Source organism: Amblyomma americanum, chromosome 6, assembly GCF_052857255.1.
Source record: "Amblyomma americanum isolate KBUSLIRL-KWMA chromosome 6, ASM5285725v1, whole genome shotgun sequence".
NCBI classification, from domain to species: Eukaryota; Metazoa; Arthropoda; class Arachnida; order Ixodida; family Ixodidae; genus Amblyomma; species Amblyomma americanum.
This window is the reverse complement of record NC_135502.1, coordinates 66,174,993-66,197,016: the sequence shown is the minus strand read 5'-3', so window position 1 is coordinate 66,197,016 and position 22,024 is coordinate 66,174,993. Positions and strand designations below refer to the sequence as shown.

Sequence of the window (22,024 nt, the reverse complement as noted above, 5' to 3'; positions counted from 1 at the left end):
TTTTGATGTTGGGGGCTTCCTGCTGGAACTACTATAAAGTCGCGGCAATCAGCACAGTGTTATACAGACATTGCTTACTACAGGAATAGCCTTCACCCAGAAAAGAGGGAGAAAAAAAGAAAACCTTGCCTTGGTACTTTTGCAGGCATGCTTTGTCAAACTGCCGGGCGATGGAGATGAGCAAAGAATGCATGGCCCTCCGACACTTATCCTTTTATCCTTTGTTGTTTTTTACTGTGCTTTCTTTACGCAGCTGTGATGAGTGTAAGAAGGGGTACCACTTCCTCTGCCTCTACCCACCTGTGCGGAAAAGCCCGAAGCAGAGGGGCTACACCTGGAACTGCGAAGAGTGCAACTCATCCGTAAGTTTAGTGCAGTGATTCAACAGCACTGCAGGTCATCGGTAACTTTCGCTTCTCTGTTGGCAGCCATATCCTCATCCAGCTAGCTGCATTGGTATTGGAAAATGCTTCATTGCTTACATGATGCTGCATCGTAGTTGCCATTTCTTGTGCTGCATTCCTTTTTCGGCCATTCCACACTTCCTAGTCCTGTTTTCGTAGATTGCATCAGGAAGTTTCTCCAACACTGATTGATCTCTAAGGTGTCAAAAATTTCAGACTGACTCAATTATTTGGATATCTCCTAGCCTGCCATGATAGAGTAAATTATTGAAATAACGGATGCTGTGCAACTTCCTGTGTAATTTTCTTGGCTTTGTTGAGAGTCATTACTCTTGTCGAGTTACCCTCTTTCTAGCATACAGCAGCCACTCCTTCAACAACGGTAAGCCATGGACAAAAGTTTACGGTATGCAGGTTCGTGGAAAAAAACGTTTCAATATATCCGTGTTGCCTCACTAGCCAATCAGCGGGTGGAGCACACACCTTCTCTCAAGCTTTTATGCTCTTCATTTACCTGCTTTGCCTGACCGAGAAATAAATTTCTTTCTGCTAACTGTGACATTACCTGTGAACATTATGTGTGCTGTTGCCTGTGAACATTTGTCCATGACTGTGCACTTTTCCTCATGCAGAGGGTTGTGCTTCCTCCCTGTTAGGCTTAGCAATTAAGTGAAGGGATTCATTTTGCTGTTTTCTGAATTGAATCGCCAATTTAGTTTCTTGGCTCGTTACTGTTAGGCCCACTACGCCTAACAGCAGTCCAAGTTTTGTTCAGATAGTGCACAAGAGTGCACTTTTCTGTACAGTTACCCTTTGCTTTGTTGTCATGGCTAGTTGAATTGTGCCATTAAGCAGTGGCTCCATGGCTGCTGTGCTGCCTCTTCAGTGCAGCAGCAGTGTTGTGATAGTGACCCATAGGACATCTAGTGATGAAAATGGCCACCATGTTGAGAGCGACCGACCAGTTTTAAGCTGTTTAAAACAGAGCTGCGGTGGCTTTTTCTTTTTTTGGCCATTGTATGAATAGAATGAGTATAAAGTGATTGTTTTGTCTTTTTTTTTTTTCATATCCTTACTTAGATTGCTTTATATTGGCTTCAAGTGGTTATCGAAAAGTCTAGATGATGTTCGGTTGATGTGACAGGGTCTATTTCAGTCGTAATGGTGCTGTTTCAGTGCTGAAAAGAGCTGCATTTCTCCTTCAAGAACTGGAGTTACAATAAGATCTCATTGGTTTACTTCCATTTGCGGTGCCTAAATTTTATCATCGTATGAATTTAAGGGCATTATCAAAACAGTATGCAATCTTTGTGATGGCACAAGTGACTGTGTTTCTAACTCTTCTGGTTTGGTAAACTTGCTTTTACACAGTCTCATTAGTTTTGTCCTCTGAGCTTTACAGCAATTTAGTTTGAGAAGGGATGACTCTTCGTCAGCCGAAGACATCATGTTTCTGGCTACTTTGAAAAAATTGTTGGCCATGGTGTTTCAAACCTTGGCCCATTAATATTCATACCAATAAAATTGCTGATCATAGTTTGTGATCCTGCTGTCTATAATCCTGTCTCAACACTGCTTCTGCCTGGTGCCACAGACTGCCGAGCTTCTCCTTTTTGCAACTTCATTTTGTGTCATTAGTCTGCGATTGTTCCTTTCCCTCTCCAAGAAGCCTGGCTGGTCATCCAAGCTACCTTACATGCTATAATTGCTGCAGATATGTTGAAATTTCAGTCATTTTTCAATTAACTCATTTTCCTTTTGATGTATATTTATTTAGAAATTTAGACAGAATATTTCTGCATATGCAGGTGAGCCTCTCTCTTATAATTTTTTATGACAGAAAATAGTAGCAGAGCTCCAAGAAGAAATTGTGGAAAACAAGTATCAGAATTGGAGAGGGACAGGTAAAGGAGATGGGAAAAATGCTTATAAAGTGTATTGCTTTGAAAGTCTGTACATTCTTGAGTGAGTTGACGCTGAGCATTCGTTGAAAATCTGGACTTGGATGAGTAAAGCAGGATACTGGGTACTGGATAAGGCTAGCACCTCTTCCATCTTTGTTCTTGTCATTGTCCAGTTTTTGTGCTAATTATTTTGCCACATCTTCTTGCACTTGTGTCGGTCCACATAAGGAGCTCCGACTATATCACCGGCAAGGAAAGAACAGTGACGCCCCACTGCATGCTGCATGTAAACATATTTGGCATGCACGTGGATGAGTAACCAACACAGGTTGCACATAGTCCCTGGCACCTTAGCTTGGTCATTCCGAGCATCATCTGAACTCCCTATTATTTATGATGCCAAGTTACTGTGACACTTTGTGGTATTGAGCTTATTTTGAGCAAGATATGAATATAACCATTGTGCTGTAAATAAAAGCTGTGAGGAGGAATGAAATGTCGCTTGCACCCTGTCAGTAATATATCCGGACAATTATATGCCACCATTTTGCATTACCAGCTTGGAGGTACTGATCACACAAGGTTATAATGTCAGTGTAGTTTCCGTTTTCTTTTTGCACAGCCCACGTCATCCTCTGTGTAACCTTTGGCAAGAGCCAAGGGCTACACAAGGCTACAAAAACAGTGATGCTAGAACTATTTCTTTATTCACTGTCATTCCGGCTCTTGGCACAGGCTGCTTAAATTTGCCATAATAATAATAATAAAAAAAGCGATGAAGCAGCAATCATATCGCAGTTTTGTATGCCTCACGCAACCCGAATGGAAATTTGGTATTGTAGCTGTCGATTGGCTCTTGAAACCAAAAGCAGAATGGTGCGAGACGAAATTTTTGCCGGGCCTAAGTGAAATCCATATGGTCTATGCACAAAAGGAAAACACATGTCCATAAATTTGGTGTCTCATTTTTTGTTTCATCAGTGTGCCACCGTGCAACACTGGCAAAACAAAAACAAAATTTAAAAATGTCACGTTTATTGCACATTTGTTTCCCTGAATTGGACTATTCGATCAGCATAGTAGTTCTAGGAACCTTATTTTTATGCCGGATAAGATTTCCAGGTAGACTTATGGTAGCAGTGCTTGAGAAGGCCATGATTTTATCGTCGATCACTGCATGTTATCTTAATGTTGCTTTCTTTGAACCTCTCTCTACTGGTATTCAAATCATAATTGGCACTTCGAAAACTCTATTGCACAGTACTATTGAATGAAAATATTTTTTTTTGCTCTCTTCACACCCCCTCATTTTTTGCTCTTTCATAACATCCCCTGATATGCACTCCTTTCTGTCTGTTGTGCTAACTCTTCCACTTTCCACTAACAGGAATGTGTAAGCTTGGAACTGATGCCTTTTTGTTTACTTTCTTGCCACTGCACCTTCCTTGCAGTAGGAGCAGCGCATGCACCATATGCGATGCAAGAACACAGTAAGCGCCAATACTAATTCTGCACAAACTACTATCGTTTTGTTTGGTTTTAGAAATGACTTTAATTTTAGTGCCTCTCTCCAGCTTGTGGTACGGATCCCACCTCATAGCCAGTGTACCTAATAACAATGGCACTCCCACTGCGAGATAAGGAGTTAAAGCTGATGGTGTAGTAAAATGACTATGGATACCTCAGTAGTGCACCATTGAAGTGCAAAGTGCTTTTATATGGGCATTTAATGTCGCCAAACAAATGCATTTGCACAAGGCTATCTGCCAAATATGACCACACTTGGCAATTCAACAGGCTTCTTCTGTCAGTACTGTGCACTCATTTGTGCTAACAGGTTAGCCCCGCAGTGTTTACCTAGCTGTATGGCCCAGACAAGTTTAAGCTTTGGGCTGCATTGCTGTGGTTTGCAATTAATAGCTTGCTCAGTGTGGCCACCTGAAGGTGTCTACCTGCATTTCTAGTGCTGCACTCAACAATACTTTCATGGCAAGGGTAGAGATAACAGACAAGGAAACCAACCTTGTTCCTGTTTTTTGGTCTGAATCATGTTTACTTTTGTTGCATCTGTGCAGTGTTGTGTTTCACTGCTTGCATAGAGTATACTAAAGGTAGATAATAAAAGTAGTTCTATACACTTGCCTTCTCTATTACAGCTTACATTGTTGTTGTGAAATAGGAAGCATTACGTCCAAAAACAGGGTTGATGAGAATACATTTGGTTCTGTTCTTTTCTCTCCAAGTGCATGCACATATTGTTTCTGCAGGATGAAGAGGACTCACGAAAACGGAGAATTTTGGCCAGCCATCTTGGATATTAGTCACTTTCTTTTCTCCAATTCCGACCTAGCGAGCTTTCATCGGCGCCCAGAGGCACTGGGGTCGAGTTTCCATCAGTCTCATTTTTTGTACCTCGGACAAGACGTTTCTGACAAGCGTCAATAAACGGTAGACGACGTCTGGATGTCTTTTGTCTCCTTCATAGTGCGCGTAACTGAGCCCTGTCGTTGCACGCATGACAATGACGTCATTTACGGCTCGGCTACTCGCGTACAGAAATAGCAGCGCACTCGGAAAGGTGGTCTCACGGCGACACCGTTCAACGCTGCTGGCTAGGCCAGTGCTGTGGCATGTTGCAAGTTGCGCGTCCGCGCCATAAGTGTCGCCACGGTCGGAACGATTGCAGCGATCCTGGTATCTGGCAGCAAACGCGGCTGGAGTCAATGACACAACGCGTCTGCGCCGCCAGTGCCGCCGCGGGCAACGCTGCAGCGCAGTGGCAGCAGACGACAGCGACCGGCGCAAGCATAGCGAGCAAAGTTTTGAGCAATTTATGTTTTTACCGCCAACTCCCAGGCACCGCCACCGTCGCATTTCAAAATCGTCCCCATTGGCTCTACGGGAATGTCACACCCTTGGCTAGGCCACGTGGTTTAACCGGTCCCCGCCCCTTCCAACCCAACCCTTCCTGCGCTACATTACGTAACGGGGAAAAAAAAAAATGTGGCCCCCAGTCTGGCGCTGACTTCTGTGTAACCGTAAAGCTTGCAGGTGAGAGACCAAAAAAAGAAAGAAAACTGAAGCCGCAACGCTAGCGCGTAAGGCCGGTAAGGCGCTCGAACAAGGAAAAAAAAAATGGAACGCTTCGTTTGGTGCCGGCCGGCCGGCGAATTCCACCTTCCGCGTACGAAAGGGTGCATAAAATGCTCTTATTCGACTCGCACCTTTCTTCCATAAACACTCCTCCCCTTATGACGTTGCGATAAGCGGCCTTGGGGGCAGATCCCGAGCGAAAAACGAATAAAACCGGCAAACAATGCTGTACGCCTGCTTCTGGAACGTTCCTGCCGTTTCCAGACGCGCCTGGAGAGGCGCTTTAGAGGCTAAAAGCTTAGTCGGCCAACTTCGGTTTTAGTCACGCAGAGCGCAGCGTCCCCTACAAAACGCAACATTTCAGGCGCAAGTTCAGTCACGTGATCGCTGTTTTAAGTGTCTTGTGTTGCTTTACTAAGAGTAAATGACTATGAAAGAACTGTTTCCGCCACCAAGCGGCCAAAGACACGGCATGCTACGATTGGTCAGAATCAGCATCGTCTAGAAGATTCTATGTGACGTCACGTCCGAGCCGTCGCATAAAACCGACTGGTAGCCTTTTTTGTGTAGTGAGAATTGCTCGTGTCGGACGTCGTGAGTGTGTCCATCGAGCTCACTTGTACATATATTTATTCCCGAGTGGAATTCGCACAGAGGTATGTTATCGCTGTAGCAGTATCTGTGTGATTTCAGAGGCGTTTTGCGTCGAGTCAGTTTTGCTAGGGATTTTGGTTTTGGTAACGCCCTAACCGTTTGGTTCACCGCGTTGTTCGTTGCAGCCATGGCGAAGGTGCCCGCGATTGGTATTGATCTTGGCACGACCTACTCCTGCGTTGGAGTCTTCCAGCACGGAAAGGTCGAAATCATCGCCAATGACCAAGGAAACCGGACCACCCCGAGTTATGTCGCGTTCACGGACACGGAGCGACTTATCGGAGACGCCGCCAAGAACCAAGTCGCCATGAACCCGAACAACACAGTGTTCGGTAAGCATCACGCTTTCATTGTACTCTGATTAGTATTCAGATTTGCAACCCGTCCCGCATGGCTTTTTCGCTTAACCGGGCGCCTGCTCGTTCGGGTACCGGTAAATGGGAGTAGGCTTAGCGTGGCGGGAAGCAACGGCGTTGGGCATTTAGTGCACACCTCGTGGCAAGCCTGCGTGCTTCACGGCTGCATTCAGGCCCGTTCACCGTGTGCTACATCATATGGAGGCAAATTAGCAGCATGGTTGTGTTGTGACCATCCTGCCAGTCTCCTTCGTACATATTTGTTGCCGTGGTTCTTTATTAGACGCTCCTGGTTTGCTCTGGCGTTCGGCTGCTGGTCCGGGATAGAATCTGACCACGGCGGCGAAATGCAAAGATCGGGCTCGTTTGCTCTAAAGAGCCAGCCCCCCAAGAAGTCTTCTACATTCGAGGCTTTCCCTTACGGCGTCTCATATTGACCATGTCTCTTCGTGGCCGGAAATTCTAGAAGCCATACCGCAGCTTTTTTTTTTTTAATGCCGGCGTTGGCACCGCCGCACTCATTCATAATATGGAGCGCTTTCTCGATCTGTGGCCGTACTCTGGATTGTATCTTTTTTTAGACCACTCATATTGCAATGCAGTCTTATTCATCTCGATTTGGAACGCTTCGTTTTGTTCCAGACGCCAAGCGGCTGATCGGGCGACGCTTCGATGACCCTGCCGTCCAGTCGGACATGAAGCACTGGCCTTTCGAGGTCATCAGCGACGGCGGGAAGCCAAAGATCCAGGTTGAGTACAAGGGCGAGACCAAGACATTCTTCCCGGAGGAGATTTCGTCCATGGTCCTGATCAAGATGAAGGAAATTGCCGAAGCGTACCTGGGCAAGAACGTCGTGAACGCCGTGGTCACTGTCCCCGCCTACTTCAACGACTCTCAGCGTCAGGCCACTAAGGACGCTGGCACCATCGCTGGTCTGAACGTTCTTCGTATCATCAACGAGCCGACCGCCGCTGCCATCGCGTACGGTCTTGACAAGAAGGGCACTGGCGAGCGCAACGTGCTCATCTTCGATTTGGGTGGCGGCACCTTTGACGTGTCAATCTTGACCATCGAGGACGGAATCTTTGAAGTCAAGTCCACGGCCGGCGACACTCACCTTGGCGGAGAGGACTTTGACAACCGCATGGTGAACCACTTTGTCCAGGAGTTCAAGCGTAAGCACAAGAAGGACCTGACTGTGAACAAGAGGGCTCTCCGGCGTCTGAGGACTTCCTGCGAGAGGGCGAAGCGCACACTGTCTTCGAGCACACAGGCCAGGTAAGCAGATGTTTACACTTGGACAATATATTAGTGGTGTACAGTGTGTGCTGTCATGCCCATAATATGATCAATATTAGTGAAACGAACATGGCTTTTGCCCTTGGTGTTTAGAACGGTCATTCCACATTCTTTGCATCTGGTTTCCCTGCAACACAAGCTGTTGTCTGTGAGACCAGGTGCGAGCGCTAGTCCCTTTATTCTCTGCCAACACTTACCTTTCAGTGTCAGTTCATGTGTCCGTTTATTTCTTCTCATTGCAGCATTGAGATCGACTCCCTCTTTGAAGGCGTGGACTTCTATTCCACCATCACTCGTGCTCGCTTTGAGGAGCTCAATGCAGACCTCTTCCGTAGCACCCTGGAGCCAGTTGAGAAGGCTCTGCGTGATGCCAAGCTTGACAAGTCTCAGGTGCACGACATTGTCCTGGTCGGTGGATCAACCCGTATTCCCAAGATCCAGAAGCTCCTGCAGGACTTCTTCAATGGAAAGGAGCTGAACAAGTCCATCAACCCTGATGAAGCCGTGGCCTATGGTGCTGCTGTCCAGGCAGCCATCCTCATTGGCGACAAGTCTGAACAGGTGCAAGATCTGCTGCTGCTGGACGTTACACCTCTGTCCCTGGGTATTGAAACTGCGGGAGGCGTAATGACAGTTCTCATCAAGCGCAACACAACCATCCCCACTCGTCAGACTCAGACCTTCACGACATACTCTGACAACCAGCCTGGTGTGCTGATTCAAGTGTTTGAAGGCGAACGTGCCATGACCAAAGACAACAACCTGCTCGGCAAATTCGAGCTGACTGGCATTCCTCCTGCACCTCGTGGTGTTCCACAGATTGAGGTCACTTTCGACATTGATGCCAACGGCATCCTCAACGTCTCTGCTGTAGACAAGAGCACTGGCAAGGAGAACAAGATCACCATCACAAACGACAAGGGTCGTCTGTCCAAGGAGGAGATTGAGAGGATGGTGAAGGATGCTGAGAAGTACAAGGATGAGGACGACAAGCAGAAGACGAGGATTTCTGCCAAGAACTCCCTGGAGAGCTACTCTTTCAACATCAAGTCCACAGTTGAAGATGAGAAGCTCAAGGACAAGATCTCTGATGAGGATCGCCAGAAGGTTCTTGACAAGGTGCAGGAGACCATCAAATGGCTGGACTCCAACCAGGTGTGTTGCAGTTTCATCAGTTCAACACAGTGTTAAACATAATGCTAGCAATCATTAACTTGTACTTTGTTTTGTTTTTTTTTGCAGCTTGCTGAGAAGGAAGAGTATGAGCATCGGCAGAAGGAATTGGAGGCGATCTGCAACCCCATCGTCGCAAAGCTGTACCAGGCTGGCGGCATGCCCGGTGCAGGATTCCCAGGTGCTGGAGCTGGTGCAGGCGCGGCTCCCGGAGGCGGTGCTGGGAGCGGGCCCACAATTGAAGAAGTGGACTAAGGGGGAGGGGCACAAAAAAATTGTGTTCATTTGAACTGTATATGTCATTATTGAAAAGTTCATTTTTTGTGTGTGTTTAAACTTGACCAATAAAAGCTTCTGTGTTACTTGTCTTGTTATAGGCATTCCACACTCATACTGGTGTTTATATATAGATATATGAAAGGATGCATAACAGTGCATGTGTACAGAATGTTTTATAAATAAAAGTGTAGTCACAGTATCCTTGGTCGTTTCGCCGTAACTTTGGTTTGGTTTTAGGGCATTCGTAGCCAGACCCGGAGCAGATACCCTCGGCCTAATGCGGCCTGTTCGTGACACGGCACCAAATTACCTCCTTATGCTCCACCTGCGCGAGGCATTGTGTACGCTGTAATTTTATACTGGCATCTGCGTGTTTCTTCTGAACTACGTTCAAGGAAAAGTAAATTGCGTTTTTATCCTTTGAATAAGCGCAAGCCTAGCGTTCTGTTAGACGCATCGCGCGCGTCTGCGAAACTGCTTGCCTCTATGTTCCGCGAGGACAGAGTTCAGTCCATTGAGCTCGCGCAGCCAGTCTGTCGCCACGGTGGCCCTGGTTGGGGCGCTTAGCTGGAGGACCCGGGTTCAATTCCAGCCGTGCTTCTAAAGACGCCGAAGTGCTTTGCAGTGTCAGTGCATGTGCGTTCAGGGGAATTCGTAGCCGATTTGTTGCTATAAGTGCAGTACTAAAGCTGGTTACGTGGGAGCCGCCGTACAGGCTGCATTTTTTAGACCGATTGGTCTAATATCGGGCATATTCGTCTCTCTGCAGGGCAATCAAATAAGCTTTCAGCTGTTACTAATACTTTGTCGCTCCGGAAATAGATTTGCGAGAGCTCGCAGCCTAATTCAACTTCTGTAAATGCGCCGCCGGCGTGGTAGCAAAAAAAAATACGCCCCTGTTACGATATCCAAACGAAAGGAAACAGTCACAGGCAAAGAAAGCAACTTTATTTAGGCTGACGCCACTTTGAACAGCCACTTCTCGTCATGGTTATCATGGTTGCATTCTTTATTTTGAACTAATAGAAGACCGTGTTTCGAACAACAACAAAAAAAGATGTGCATCATTGGTGCACATTTAAAAAGAAGGCCGCATTGTAGGTGGCGGTAGTTTCCGGGCGGGCTCTCGGGTCCCTGAGCTACTTGAGTCACACGCAGCGAAGACATTGAACGCTACCACATTACCACAATGACAAAATCACCAGAAATAATTAACTCTGAAAAGGGAAAGGAAGGAGTGGGGCAGGATGACGTTAAAGCAGCTTTCTGGGTTCTGCTAAGGTGGTTAGAATGGGATTAGTTCTGCTATGATGATCTAGAAGGTTCGAGGACAGTGTAACATAAGAGTTCCTCGAATTTCTAAATATGCGCTGGTTCGGAGAGCACTTAGTAGAGCGCTGAACTGTGAAATTCGTGAGTTACCAGCCAACCCCAAGAACTGTGACAATGCCCGCCGCCAAATACCACCACTGAGTCAGCACATTTATTTCGCACAAATATTTACTCCCACAAAAATTGCAGAACGGAATGTTGCGTTGAGGGGTTCAAAGGATGGCGGCTGAAAGCCGTAACAATTAAGGACAGCAAAGGTAAATCGCAGTAACTTCAAGTAAGCGTCACAAGAGGAGGACGAAAAGCCATAGAGTTCTTTAGGGTAATATTTAAACTCTCTCCCCTATCCTCTCTTCTTGTCCCATCACCTCTTTCATTTCATTTCTCCAATCTGCCTGCTATCCTTTATTTCCGCTGCCCCAGCTCACGTGGGCATATATATGCATGCCAGGGCTAGCAGAAATCTTATCCTTCCTTTTTAATATTATTTTAATAAACCACTACTACTATGGGAGAAGCTTTATTAGTTCCAAAAAAAGAGAAACGCAACTTGAGGTCGACGTTAAGTGATCAGAAGGCGTTGCGGCGTTGCTTCGTGGTGACCTCGGTGTCTCGCTCAAGGGCCCGCCGAGCTGAGCAGCGCTGCCTGAGCGCGGCCTCGGTCTCTCTTATGCCTCCCACTGTATCAATTAAAAGTATGTACTGACGGTACCAGTTTGTTCTAGTAACGTTGGCCGGTACTGACCAATACCAATAGGTGGTATTGTACTGACTGCTGATACTTCTCCGGTGATTGCCCCCCCCCCCCCCCCCCCCCAAGAAAAAAAAAACGAGGAAAAACAAACTACCAAACACGAAATGCGTATTATAGTTAGGCTATTTCATATTTAGAGAGTCCTTTAGAAAAAATACTATACAGGAAATAATTCGTTCACTGAGGGTTCGTTATTCCACTAAAAGCCGGTGTGTCATCGGCATCATTCTATCATCATCATCTGGGGACGAACGTTTTTGTTGTTTTTCTTTTGGTGCAGTTAATGCTGCACGAGTGGGGTACATATTGCACGTGGACCCCGTATTTTTGTCAAAATGGCACAGTTCAACTTCAAGAAGATAGAGGTTGTCCCAACCGCAAAAGTGAGTAAACATTTGGGTTCGCATTTGGCATATTTGACGAGCTGCCTATGTAATTCTGTCGAAGTTTGCAGTACGCAAGCTTTGTGGGGACGGGGTTTGTATCGTACTACATGGCGACGTGGTTTACTATTTCTCGTCGCAATTTTCTTCCAGGATTTTATCGACATAACTCTATCTAAGACGCAAAGGAAGACACCTACTGTAGTTCACAGGCACTACAAGATATCCCGGATCCGACAGTTTTACATGCGCAAAGTGAAGTTTACACAGCAGAACTTCCATGATCGCCTGAGCAAACTGCTGTCAGACTTTCCAAAACTTGAGGCAAGTATTCGTTTCATTGATCACCGGTTACCGTACTGATTGCAGACAACAGACCAGCGCGTCAAGGTAATGTTTTGCTGTGCTTGACTTAATCAATTTGTCTTGCTTTTTGCAGGATATTCATCCATTTTATGCTGATCTGATGAACGTCTTGTATGACAAGGACCATTACAAGCTCTCTCTCGGTCAGATAAACACAGCGCTGCACCTGATTGACAAGTATGATACTTTCTTGGTTTTTATTTTTTCGTCTTGAGTTTCAGCGGCGAACGGAAACAGACTTGCGAGTCTATGCTGGTGCCGCCATGCAGGGCGTCAGATGCAGTACGCACAGTAACGTCTAGCGGGCGTGACATCATGCACTTAACGTCGTTTTATTCTTGAATTGCTTTTTTACTTTTAGATTTTGTTGCATCATTTAGGACTGTAGAAGTGTTTTATGATTTTAAGCATGCTCACATACCTTCGTTTTTTTTTTAAGTTTTTGGTCTGGAGACACTATCCATAGTGCCTGATGTTCTCACGCCTGTAGTTGATGGTGTATGCTGGGCTCTTAGTGTGCATAGCTTAAAAATATTCAGTGTAGAGTACATCAAGCTTTCAGGAAAGTGCATTTACTTGTACCTCTGATTTTAATGGTAACTTCCATGTGTCATGTATGAACAGTTGCAGAGAAAGCTTCATTGTGTATATTGCCTAGGGGTTTAGTAAGGTTTAGTAAGTTCATGTTTTCTTCACCTTTACGTTAGTTGGCGTGAACAGCTGCCGTAGATAATAAACATATGCTAAATCAGATCCGAATGCATTCTAGCTTCTTTCTGTCGGTCATGATTTGCACTTGTCCTACAGTTTCTGGGTTCCATTTTGTTGTTTTTTCCAGACTGCTTAAAGGAGTATAGACACCTAATTATGGTGGCACGTTTTCTTCTCTACAATGATGCGGAAGACATTACTACATATGAACCACCACATGGTATTCACCTACGACTGCTAGATAATTTATAATCGTGTTTTTCCTGTCATGCTGTTTCGGTTTCAACAGCTGAACGATGGCTGTGACGTCAAAGAGTGGTTTTATGTCACGTGAGGCATGGAAAAAGATCAATATAGTTGCTGCTTCATCGTTTTAATTCACAACAGTGCCGAAGGCAGCCTTTCTCAAGAGCGAGAATGACAGTGAATGTGGAAGCAGTGATTATGTTGCAGTTTTTCCATGCCTCACAACATAAAGCCACTCTTTGACGTCACAGCCATCGTTCGACTCTTGAAACTGAAACCGAAACAGCACGAGAAAGAAATTTGATTATCAATTATTTAGCGGGTCGTAGGAGAATAGCAGGTGGTAACCCGTGCATAGTAATGCCTAATGCATCATTACAAACAAGAAAACACCCAAAAGTTAAGTGTCTATACTCTTTTAATGGGAAATGAAGAAGCAGTGCTTGTTATATGGAAGGCATATGCTCTGGCTCCTACAAACCTAAGATACTAGGTAATTTTATGACTTTTCACCTTGATGCTGTTGTATGAGGACAGTACCTTCATCACTTTAAGGTCTAGGTAAAACAGGTTGAAAGCATAGTGGTGGTAAATGAAAGGTACCCATACACCTAAACTTTTTTTAACTTATTAACATTTGAAATCAGCAATGCGTTTCAAACATAATTTAGTATTAGTTCATACTGTATCTGGCTTTTGATGATTAATTCACCATGTAAGTTCAGTTGATGATGCTTCTTTAATGCCTTCTTTGTTGCAGTGTTGCCAGAGACTATGTCCGGCTCCTGAAGTACGGTGACTCTCTGTACAGGTGCAAGCAACTGAAAAGGGCTGCCTTGGGCAGGTAAATGCACGTTAATTACTGGCTAGTTAGCATGTGAAGTCTACTGCTATTTATGTTTCTGAGACAGAGTAAGAAAGCATGGCTGTGCTGCTGTAAAAAGAGATATATGCCTCTACGAGCTGTTACATTTCAATTTATCACTATGACATCGCGTGACACTGGTTGCTTTTATTTATTTACTTATTTAGTCCTCATGCCCCTTGGACAGTGGTTTTACATGAGGGGTGGGCGGCTTCACAGACGATTTCAAGGGTGGGTGGCTTCACAAAAGAAAATTTGCAATGGCTGTCCTGAAATTTGTTGCACTGGAGTGGTGAACCGCTTCTTCAGGCAGATCATTTCAGTCTTTCGCTGTTTGTGGAAAAAACGAGTAAAGGTGCGATGATGTACGCGCGTGCGGCAGGTTGGGTGCGGAATGACTGGTCCGGGATGAATGGCGGTGAGCGGGAGATATAACGCTGTTATCAATTGGAAAATGATAGAACTTATGGTAGAGAATGAGCCTGGCTATTTTACGTCGAGTTTCTAGATTGCGAAGATTTGCATTAGATTTTAGAGCTGTGACACTAGTATAGGAAGAATAGTCATTAAAAATAAACCGAGCTGCCCGGTTTTGGATAGATTCGATGGAGTTGGAAAGATTAGTGTGATGAGGGTCTCAAATTGAGCTTGCATATTCTAGCTTGGGCCTTATAAGGGTTTTGTAAGCAAGGGTTTTATAGAAGGGGAGCAGAATTTAAGATTTCGCCTTAGAAAGCCGAGAGTGCGGTTAGCCTCGTTAGATATTTTCGCTGTGTGAGAGGACCATGAAAGATTTTGTGTTAAAATAAGGCCTTGATATTTATAAGATGTCGCAGAGGATATTGCTGTGCTACCAAAAAAATATGTGAGCACTACATGAGAACGGCGGCGGTGAAAAGTAATTAACGATGTTTTGCTGACATTTAAAGACATTAACCAAGTTTTACACCATTTTTCTACTGTTTGTAAGACGTGTTGAACAATGAGGGCATCTGAACAATCGTTAATCGGTCGGTATATAACACAATCATCAGCAAACAGACGGATGTTAGAAGATATATCGTTAGGGAGGTCATTGATGTGGATTAAGAAGAGCAGTGGGCCAAGAACGGAACCCTGAGGCACACCGGAAATCACAGGAGACAGCGGAGAGGAATGGTTATTTGCGAAAATGAATTGATGACAGCCGATCAAAAAACTTCACGTCGCAAATCTCACTGGCTGTGAGATTTGCGACGTGAATTAAAGATATACTTACTGTGGGCAACATCATTCTCTTGAATCTTCAACAGAAGTCTATTAGTACTTGCTACATAATACTTAATACATAACATTCTCTGCCTGGTCGACACATAGAGGGTGCGCCTGGAAAGTAATGCAGTTATATTTTTTGCAGTGCTTCAGTTGGTTCCAGTGCATTCAGACCAGTTGGGTTAGGTAGGGGAGCTCGTCAGTGCTGCATAGCTTAGTCCACTCTGAGCACCAGGAGCATCAGGATCACTGTCGGGAACCGACAGTCGAGTGAGTGTACGGATGATAGCAGAGACTCTCAGACTGTTGACTGACGACTACAAGAACAATTGAGTGGTGACTGCTAGTTAACTTTTGGAACCTGTGCAAATTGAAGCTCATTTATTAGACCATTACCATTACCATCTACGAAACAAGGGCATTTGCGTATGACTCTGAGACGAAGTTCCAAAGTTCTGAATGGCACATCTCGGAGTCCCCTTTATTCAAGAAGGCAAGATTTAGCAAGCTGAAAGTGAAAACTGTGCTAATTGTCTTTTTCAATGCCAGGGTGGGGTTCACAAAGAATTCGTACCCCAAGGGCGAACTGTCAATGCTGCCTATGATGTGGATGTCTTCGAGAGATTAAAAAAAAAGGGTTGTCCGAATGCAAAAGGAAATCGCCGATACCTTGCAGTTGCACCACGACAGTGCTACTACCAACCACACCTCTTTACGCATGTGGGAGTTCCTGGCCGAGCACAACTTGGCAGCGCTGCCGCAGGCTCGCTACGGCCCTGACCTGGCTCCGGCAGACTTTTTCCTGTTCTCTAGAATAAAGATCGTCCTGAAAGGAGCCTATTTTGGGACCATCAAAGTGATTCAAACCAGCCTGGCAAAGGCACTAAACGAGGTTCCCATCTACGCTCTTCAGGATGCATGCAGTGCGAGGCAGAGTCGCTGGTAGAAATGTGTAGATGCCAAAGGGGACTACCTCTTAGAACTTTAAATGCTTTTAGCGATATCTGGAATAAAATTTTTGTACAGGTATAATTGCGTTACTTTCCGAAACACCAGGAGCAGAATCGATTTTTTTTTTCTTTCTGGGTGGTCACTGGAGCAAAAATGGCACTGTCAGTCTTGTGCGACAAAACTTGGCACCCTCTTATTCACTGTGAACTACATGGCGTGCAAGTAATTAACATTGTTTTCAAAGAGGCTGCACCTGTGTTTGTTGGGTGACAAACATAATGTTTGGACTGCATGGTCCCTGCCCTTGTGCAAAAAGGCATCTGTCTACTTATGACATGTGGCATATAACTATGTCTACAGTTGGGCCTTGCTTTGTACGCAAAAAAGAATACAATGCCTCCAGCCCTGGAACATGAACTATGTGTAGGTGCCATCTTAAACCACTTTATTTCATGCAGGATGGCGACCATTATGAAACGACAGAGCCAGAGCTTGCAGTACTTGGAGCAGGTGCGGCAGCATCTGTCTCGTCTCCCCTCCATTGACCCCAACACAAGGACGCTGCTGATATGTGGGTTCCCCAATGTAGGGAAGTCTAGCTTCATCAACAAGGTGAGTGCGAAGTCTCTTGGTTTCTGTCATGCATCACAGTGAACGATAGTTGGTGCTCCTGTTCACTCCTTGTACATGGTGCCCTTCAGGTATATGATATTTGCGGTGAAGGTTACCAGTGGTTGTAATAAACACAGGCAATGTGTATGAAGAAAAAAAAAAAGAAAGGCATCTCCTCAAAACAGGGTGTCACAGCAGGGTGTATTTAATCTGCACATACTGCACATCGTTTTAACTTTCAGTGACATCCCAAGCCTGCTCATTGTCCACGAAAGCAGACCATTATGACAGTCTACTTGGCTTATTTTGCTTTCTGGATAGATCACACGTGCCGACGTGGAGGTGCAGCCGTATGCCTTTACAACCAAGTCACTGTATGTGGGACACACGGACTACAAGTACATCCGGTGGCAGGTGATCGATACACCTGGAATCCTGGACCACCCCTTGGAAGACCGCAACACCATTGAGATGCAAGCGATCACTGCTCTTGCTCACATACGTGCTTGTGTCCTCTATCTGATGGATCTCTCTGAGCAGTGTGGACACACCCTCGAGGAGCAGGTGAGCATGATATCACTGCTGCTCCTTTTGAAAACATTTTGCAGTAACTGTAGATGTTTGCTTCAGATCCGATGTGCAGAGTTTTTAATGGATGTGTAACGTTCCATTTTGCTGGCTCCTGAAGAGGTCGGAGAAAGAGAGAGGAGTGTGATGTGTTTGTGTGTGTCTTGCATTGTTACTATAATCGGTTGAAAAAGAATTGAAAACTACCGTATTTAGTAATGTAATTTGCACGCTTGCTTTCCTAATTAAGGCCTCAAAAAAGGGGGCACAAAAATTACGTGAAGATTTTACGAACACATCCTAATAAGACTTGAGAACAAACATAACACGCAATATGTACTGTATATTGCCGCCTACACGTCGACCCTCCAACCCGCACTCCATGCTGGGCAAAAAAGAAAAAGAAGCTGACTCCAAATATAAGATGCATAGACCCCTCCGCCCCACATTATGTAGTTCCTCTCGAGATGGCACGATGACGCGTGCACAGCTCAAAGCAATAAACTTGCAGTGATACAGTCTCGAAGCCAACGCTCAGAGGCAAACGGAGATAAAAGGTGATAAAACGGCACCCTCGCATATGGCCTGAATGACTAACAGCAAACCGAACAGCAAACAGTTTCACCACAAACAAGTCAGCGGTTGAGGTGTGATATTTCATAGCTGGTGCAGTAAGTTGCAGAACACTATAGAAAGATGCGTTCCTTCGCACAAATGGAACATAAAAAAATTTCAGAATGTGTTTTCTACATGGGCGCTTGTGCAATATTTCAGCAAATGTCAGCCTTCAGTGTACAGATTTTCATAGAAGTGTACAAGAAGACGTTAGCCCTAGTGAATATAATGCCACTGTGCAGAACAGTTCCTTGATGTTGTGAAACGCAGATTAGCCTCGCATGTGTCGCAGAAAATGTTTGTTTCTTGGTCGATTTTTCTTTCTGCATAGCACATTTTAATGTTTTGGTATATCTACATTCGGGCTTGTGCCGGAGACACTGAGGTGCATCTCTAGGCCAGTTTGACGCACTTTCACTGTCTGTGCTAAAATCTGACGAGCCAAGTCTTCTGTGCCACTACTGCTGTCAGCATCCAAGAACTTGTGCGTAAATGCATCAGAATTTATAGAAACGCACCGTTTCCTTGGAGCAGCAGCAAATGCAGGCTCGCGCCGTCGATGCTGTCATGGAAATTATGAATGCTCATCACCGCTGACCCTGGAGGAAGAGGGTTCAAAGATCACTGTGCTGTGAAAAAATGAAACAGAAAAGCAAAAATGAAAGAAGAGATCCTTTATTATACCCACAGGATGGCGTTAGCTGTCCAGGAGAACTTGGAAGGTGGGAAAATTCGAATTTGAAACCATCGATAACGGGCTGTCGAAGGGAATAGGCATAGGCAGGAAAGTGCTAAGCACTGCACAAGTTTAGTGCTGACAATGTATGCAGGAGATGTCCTTAATCAGTTTTCTTTTTTTTTTTTCCAGATGAAACTTCTCTTCAACATCAAGCCACTGTTTGCGAACAAGGTGGATGAACGTTCCTAGAGTGCTTTTCTATTTCTTTTCTATGAACAGCCCTTTGTATGACATGGTGGTTTTGCTTTCAGCCATTTTTGGTGGTAGTCAACAAAGTGGACATTGTCAGACCTGCTGACCTCTCTCCTGAAGGCCAGGTGGGTGCACTCGCCACAATTGGCTTGGCTTGGATTGTCATTTCTAAAATAACCTGGGGTTTGACTGATCTGGCTTTGGGCTGCTTTTGTGTATGTGGCGGTTTGATTGGGATAATTGGCCTATCTCTACTACAAGCTTCATGCAAGCAACAAAAAGCCTCCCAAGGCAGTGAAGTAGCCTAGGAGCCTTTGTATTGGACAACGACTTGTGCTTGTAAACCTAGAGAAGTTGTTTCTGTGTTGCTGCTATGTTTATCGAATATAGATCAGCTACGAACATGGGTCAGCCTCTAAGTTGGAGCCTGCTTGGGGTAAAAAAAAAATAATGGAGGGCTGACAGAAGACGTTTTGGGTGAAAAATGTTTGTTCTGCCTTGGATGAAACACAATCTTGTAACCCGTCAAGGGTCCGTCACTTAGACGACGGGAGTACTCGGATGGAATTTCTTGCTTGCTCCATGGAGATGCAAAATAATAAAAAAAGGTTATCAATACCCTGATAAGTGCTGGCATTCAAATTTGATATAGTAAGGGCAGCTGGTCCATAGGGTCATATTTAGAACGACTGCGCATCGAACTCTGGTTATCGATGCAGTTCAAAACCTTCAGTTCTGCACGGTGTGGAAATAAAGGTCCGTCTATATCAACTGTATATAGTAGCCAGCGCAGTTAACCAAGTGGCTGCATGCAGTAATGTTCTTCTTGCTTCTTGGCAGAAAAGGTAGCATGCACCTATGGTGATGAGCCTACATATAGATATTCATTGACTTACTAGTGCGGTATAAGTAGGAGTGCCTGTGTTTCCTTTCCCTAGAAAGATTCATTAGAAAGCAAAATAAAAACAAAATTAGTACATGCCTTTAGGTTATGTCCTCGGTTTTTTTTAGGTTTCCCACAATGTTTCCCACAAAAGAGGAAAATAACTTCGTTTAGAGCAAAAAGGAGGCATTTCGGAGAGTTCAGCTCAGCTTGGATACAAACACGGTTTGTCGAAACACCCGGGACGTTGGTAACCCCTGCAGGCTCTGTTTTCCAAATTGGCCGAGGAGTCTATCCCAGTGCTGGAGATGAGCACAGTGACCGAAGAAGGCATGGTTGAGGTGAAGAACGAGGCGTGCGACCGCCTTCTGGCCCACCGCCTGGAGGTGAAGATGCATGGCAAGAAGGTGGAGGGCATCCTCAACCGTCTGCATGTTGCAATGCCTACTCCGAGAGATTCCAAGGTGGGTGGTCTCTTTCCATCCAGGGTGTTCAGTTTTATCTGCGCCAAAACTGGTGCCCTACTTAGCTCTAGGCAGAGGACTGTAAGGGCAATTTTCGATGCAAGAAAAAAAAAAGTATGAGAAGCATTTCTTGTTATTAAGTGAAGCTACTCGTAGCTGTAGGACAATTGAAATGCTAAGCTTTTCGGCATCAGTTGCTTTTTGCATAGTTTATCCTCAACAGGCTGCAATTCTATAGAAAATATTTTTACAAGAAGCTTATGCGGCATGAAAGAAAAAATTAAAACTGCACACACTGCACGCCTTACAGTGCTCAGGCAAGAAAGGAAACTACTCACTTCTGTTTGTTGGGTTTGGCTTGCTTTATTGGAACTGCAGTCGAAGGGTATTTGTACTTCCTTTCCTTGGGCCAAGTATAGAAGCCATGTAACTCATGGCTTGACTGACATTTCACTCCACCTGTGGCCTTCATGTTTAGCTTTGGAATTTGTTTTAAACTGATTTTTGTTCCTTCAAAAACACATTCACGTGTGAGTAGTTGAAACAAAGCTAATGTGGAAGATGTTAGACTGTCTGCCTGGCTACGCTCGAGTAAAAATGGGCTATCTTTGTTTAGCGTCAACATGGTATATAATTGATTTATTTAGGTGGGCCTATCTAGAATGAAACAGACTGCAGTGTGACTGAAAACTTACTTTTGTATCCAGGAACGGCCACCTTTCATTCCTGAAGCTGCACTTCAGAAGAAGATGGAGGCTGATAGTGCCAAGAAGAAACTGGTGCGTTTGTGTGCTCTGCTGTGCAGTTATTTGAGGTGCTGTGCCTCTGCATTTCTTGAGTAAATACTGTTTCGTTCCTTTGTGGCCGTTTTTATCTCATCTGTTCCATAGGAGCGTGACATTGAAGAGGAGCTTGGCGATGACTACATTCTGGATCTGAAGAGTGAGTTTCAACATTTATGTTTCAGGGAGTAGCAGTGAAATTCACATGGAGTTTGCTGATTTTTGCCTGGTTTATTTTTACTCCGTCTTTTAGAGAACTATGACCTTCCTGAGGATGAAAAGTATGACGTTATACCTGAGATCTGGGAGGGCCATAACATTGCAGATTACATTGACCCGGAGATCTTTGAGGTATGTAAATATTTGAACCTTGTTAGAAAATGTTTTCTTTTTATAGCGTGCTGATGTGCTCAAAGTGCTAGGCCTAAGTGTGTTTTATTTGGAAGCATTGAAGATTTCTGCTATTGACAGCTAAAATATTACTTTGCACATGAAGCATATTTAATGAGCATAATGCCTGGCAATTGTTTTGAATGGCTGGATGTTCTATTTCAGTTGGGGTCTTTGTATGGGGCTTACGTTAGCACCATTGCTACAGGCTTGATAAAGAAAATGCATTCTTTAGGAAAGGGAGAATATTTTGACTTTTTAGATAATGAATTGAATAATGAGGCTGTTTGAAACTAGCAGGGGCTATTTAATGTGCCAAACATTTTGCTAAATTTTTTTGTGAATAGTTCTATAATGCGTGCAGTCTGTATAAAATTTTTGTCCCCAGGGTACTGCACCATAGGATTGGTATATGGATCACTAGGGTATTATAGCACCCAGGAAGTAGAGCCTTTTAATATACTATTATACTACAGTGTGGCAAGCACCACTGGTCACACACTCTGGCCTCAATTATTTTTTTACTCTTGCAGCTAAAAATATGCTGCTCAAAACATTCTTTCTCTCGGGAACCGTATTATACACATACCAAACTTTGCAGTTTTATTGTGTAAGAGAGCTTTGGAACCCTGTTGTAAATTATTTGAGCACCTGTAAAGTTATTCTATGCCCTATCAGCCTAAAAACATATCGCTGTGAGATTAGGTAAGGCCCAGAGAGAGCAAACACAGGACAGGACACATGATGTCATGTCTTTG

At 44.7% G+C, this 22,024-nt stretch overlaps 3 protein-coding genes and 1 long non-coding RNA gene across 5 annotated transcripts in view; 3 read left to right on the top strand and 1 right to left on the bottom strand.

The window, feature by feature from the left end:
• Window positions 1-4,772, top strand: part of LOC144093622 (PHD finger protein 14) — a 31,451-nt gene extending 26,679 nt beyond the window's left edge. The window contains exons 20-22 of one of the 2 annotated variants that reach the window (XM_077627196.1): window positions 254-362; window positions 3,760-3,798; window positions 4,576-4,772. In XM_077627196.1, coding sequence (XP_077483322.1) covers window positions 254-362; window positions 3,760-3,762 — 112 coding nt within the window. In that variant the 3' untranslated portion in view covers window positions 3,763-3,798; window positions 4,576-4,772. The remainder of the gene's footprint in view (window positions 1-253; window positions 363-3,759; window positions 3,799-4,575) is intronic. The other variant, XM_077627195.1, reaches the window with a different exon arrangement.
• Window positions 3,837-4,673, bottom strand: LOC144093626 (uncharacterized). Its single transcript, XR_013306302.1, has 2 exons — window positions 4,592-4,673; window positions 3,837-3,938 (listed from the first exon to the last, which is right to left on the bottom strand). It is a non-coding gene; the product is annotated as an uncharacterized LOC144093626 (long non-coding RNA).
• A 1,146-nt stretch (window positions 4,773-5,918) lies between the features above and the next one.
• Window positions 5,919-9,362, top strand: LOC144093624 (heat shock 70 kDa protein cognate 4). Its single transcript, XM_077627197.1, has 5 exons — window positions 5,919-6,057; window positions 6,181-6,387; window positions 7,054-7,690; window positions 7,954-8,866; window positions 8,954-9,362. Exons 2-5 carry the CDS (start codon window positions 6,183-6,185, stop codon window positions 9,137-9,139), a joined length of 1,941 nt encoding a protein of 646 aa, XP_077483323.1. The 5' UTR covers window positions 5,919-6,057; window positions 6,181-6,182; the 3' UTR covers window positions 9,140-9,362.
• A 2,132-nt stretch (window positions 9,363-11,494) lies between these two features.
• On the top strand, window positions 11,495-21,227 carry Non1 (nucleolar GTP-binding protein 1; the record flags this gene model as incomplete). Its single annotated transcript, XM_077627198.1, is given in 12 exon segments — window positions 11,495-11,632; window positions 11,786-11,956; window positions 12,072-12,175; window positions 13,716-13,799; window positions 16,481-16,634; window positions 16,956-17,198; window positions 18,685-18,726; window positions 18,807-18,872; window positions 19,894-20,094; window positions 20,802-20,873; window positions 20,985-21,036; window positions 21,130-21,227. Coding segments are annotated over 12 exon segments (1,335 nt in total), but the record flags the coding sequence as incomplete, so codon positions are not given.
• Window positions 21,228-22,024: the final 797 nt, after the last annotated feature.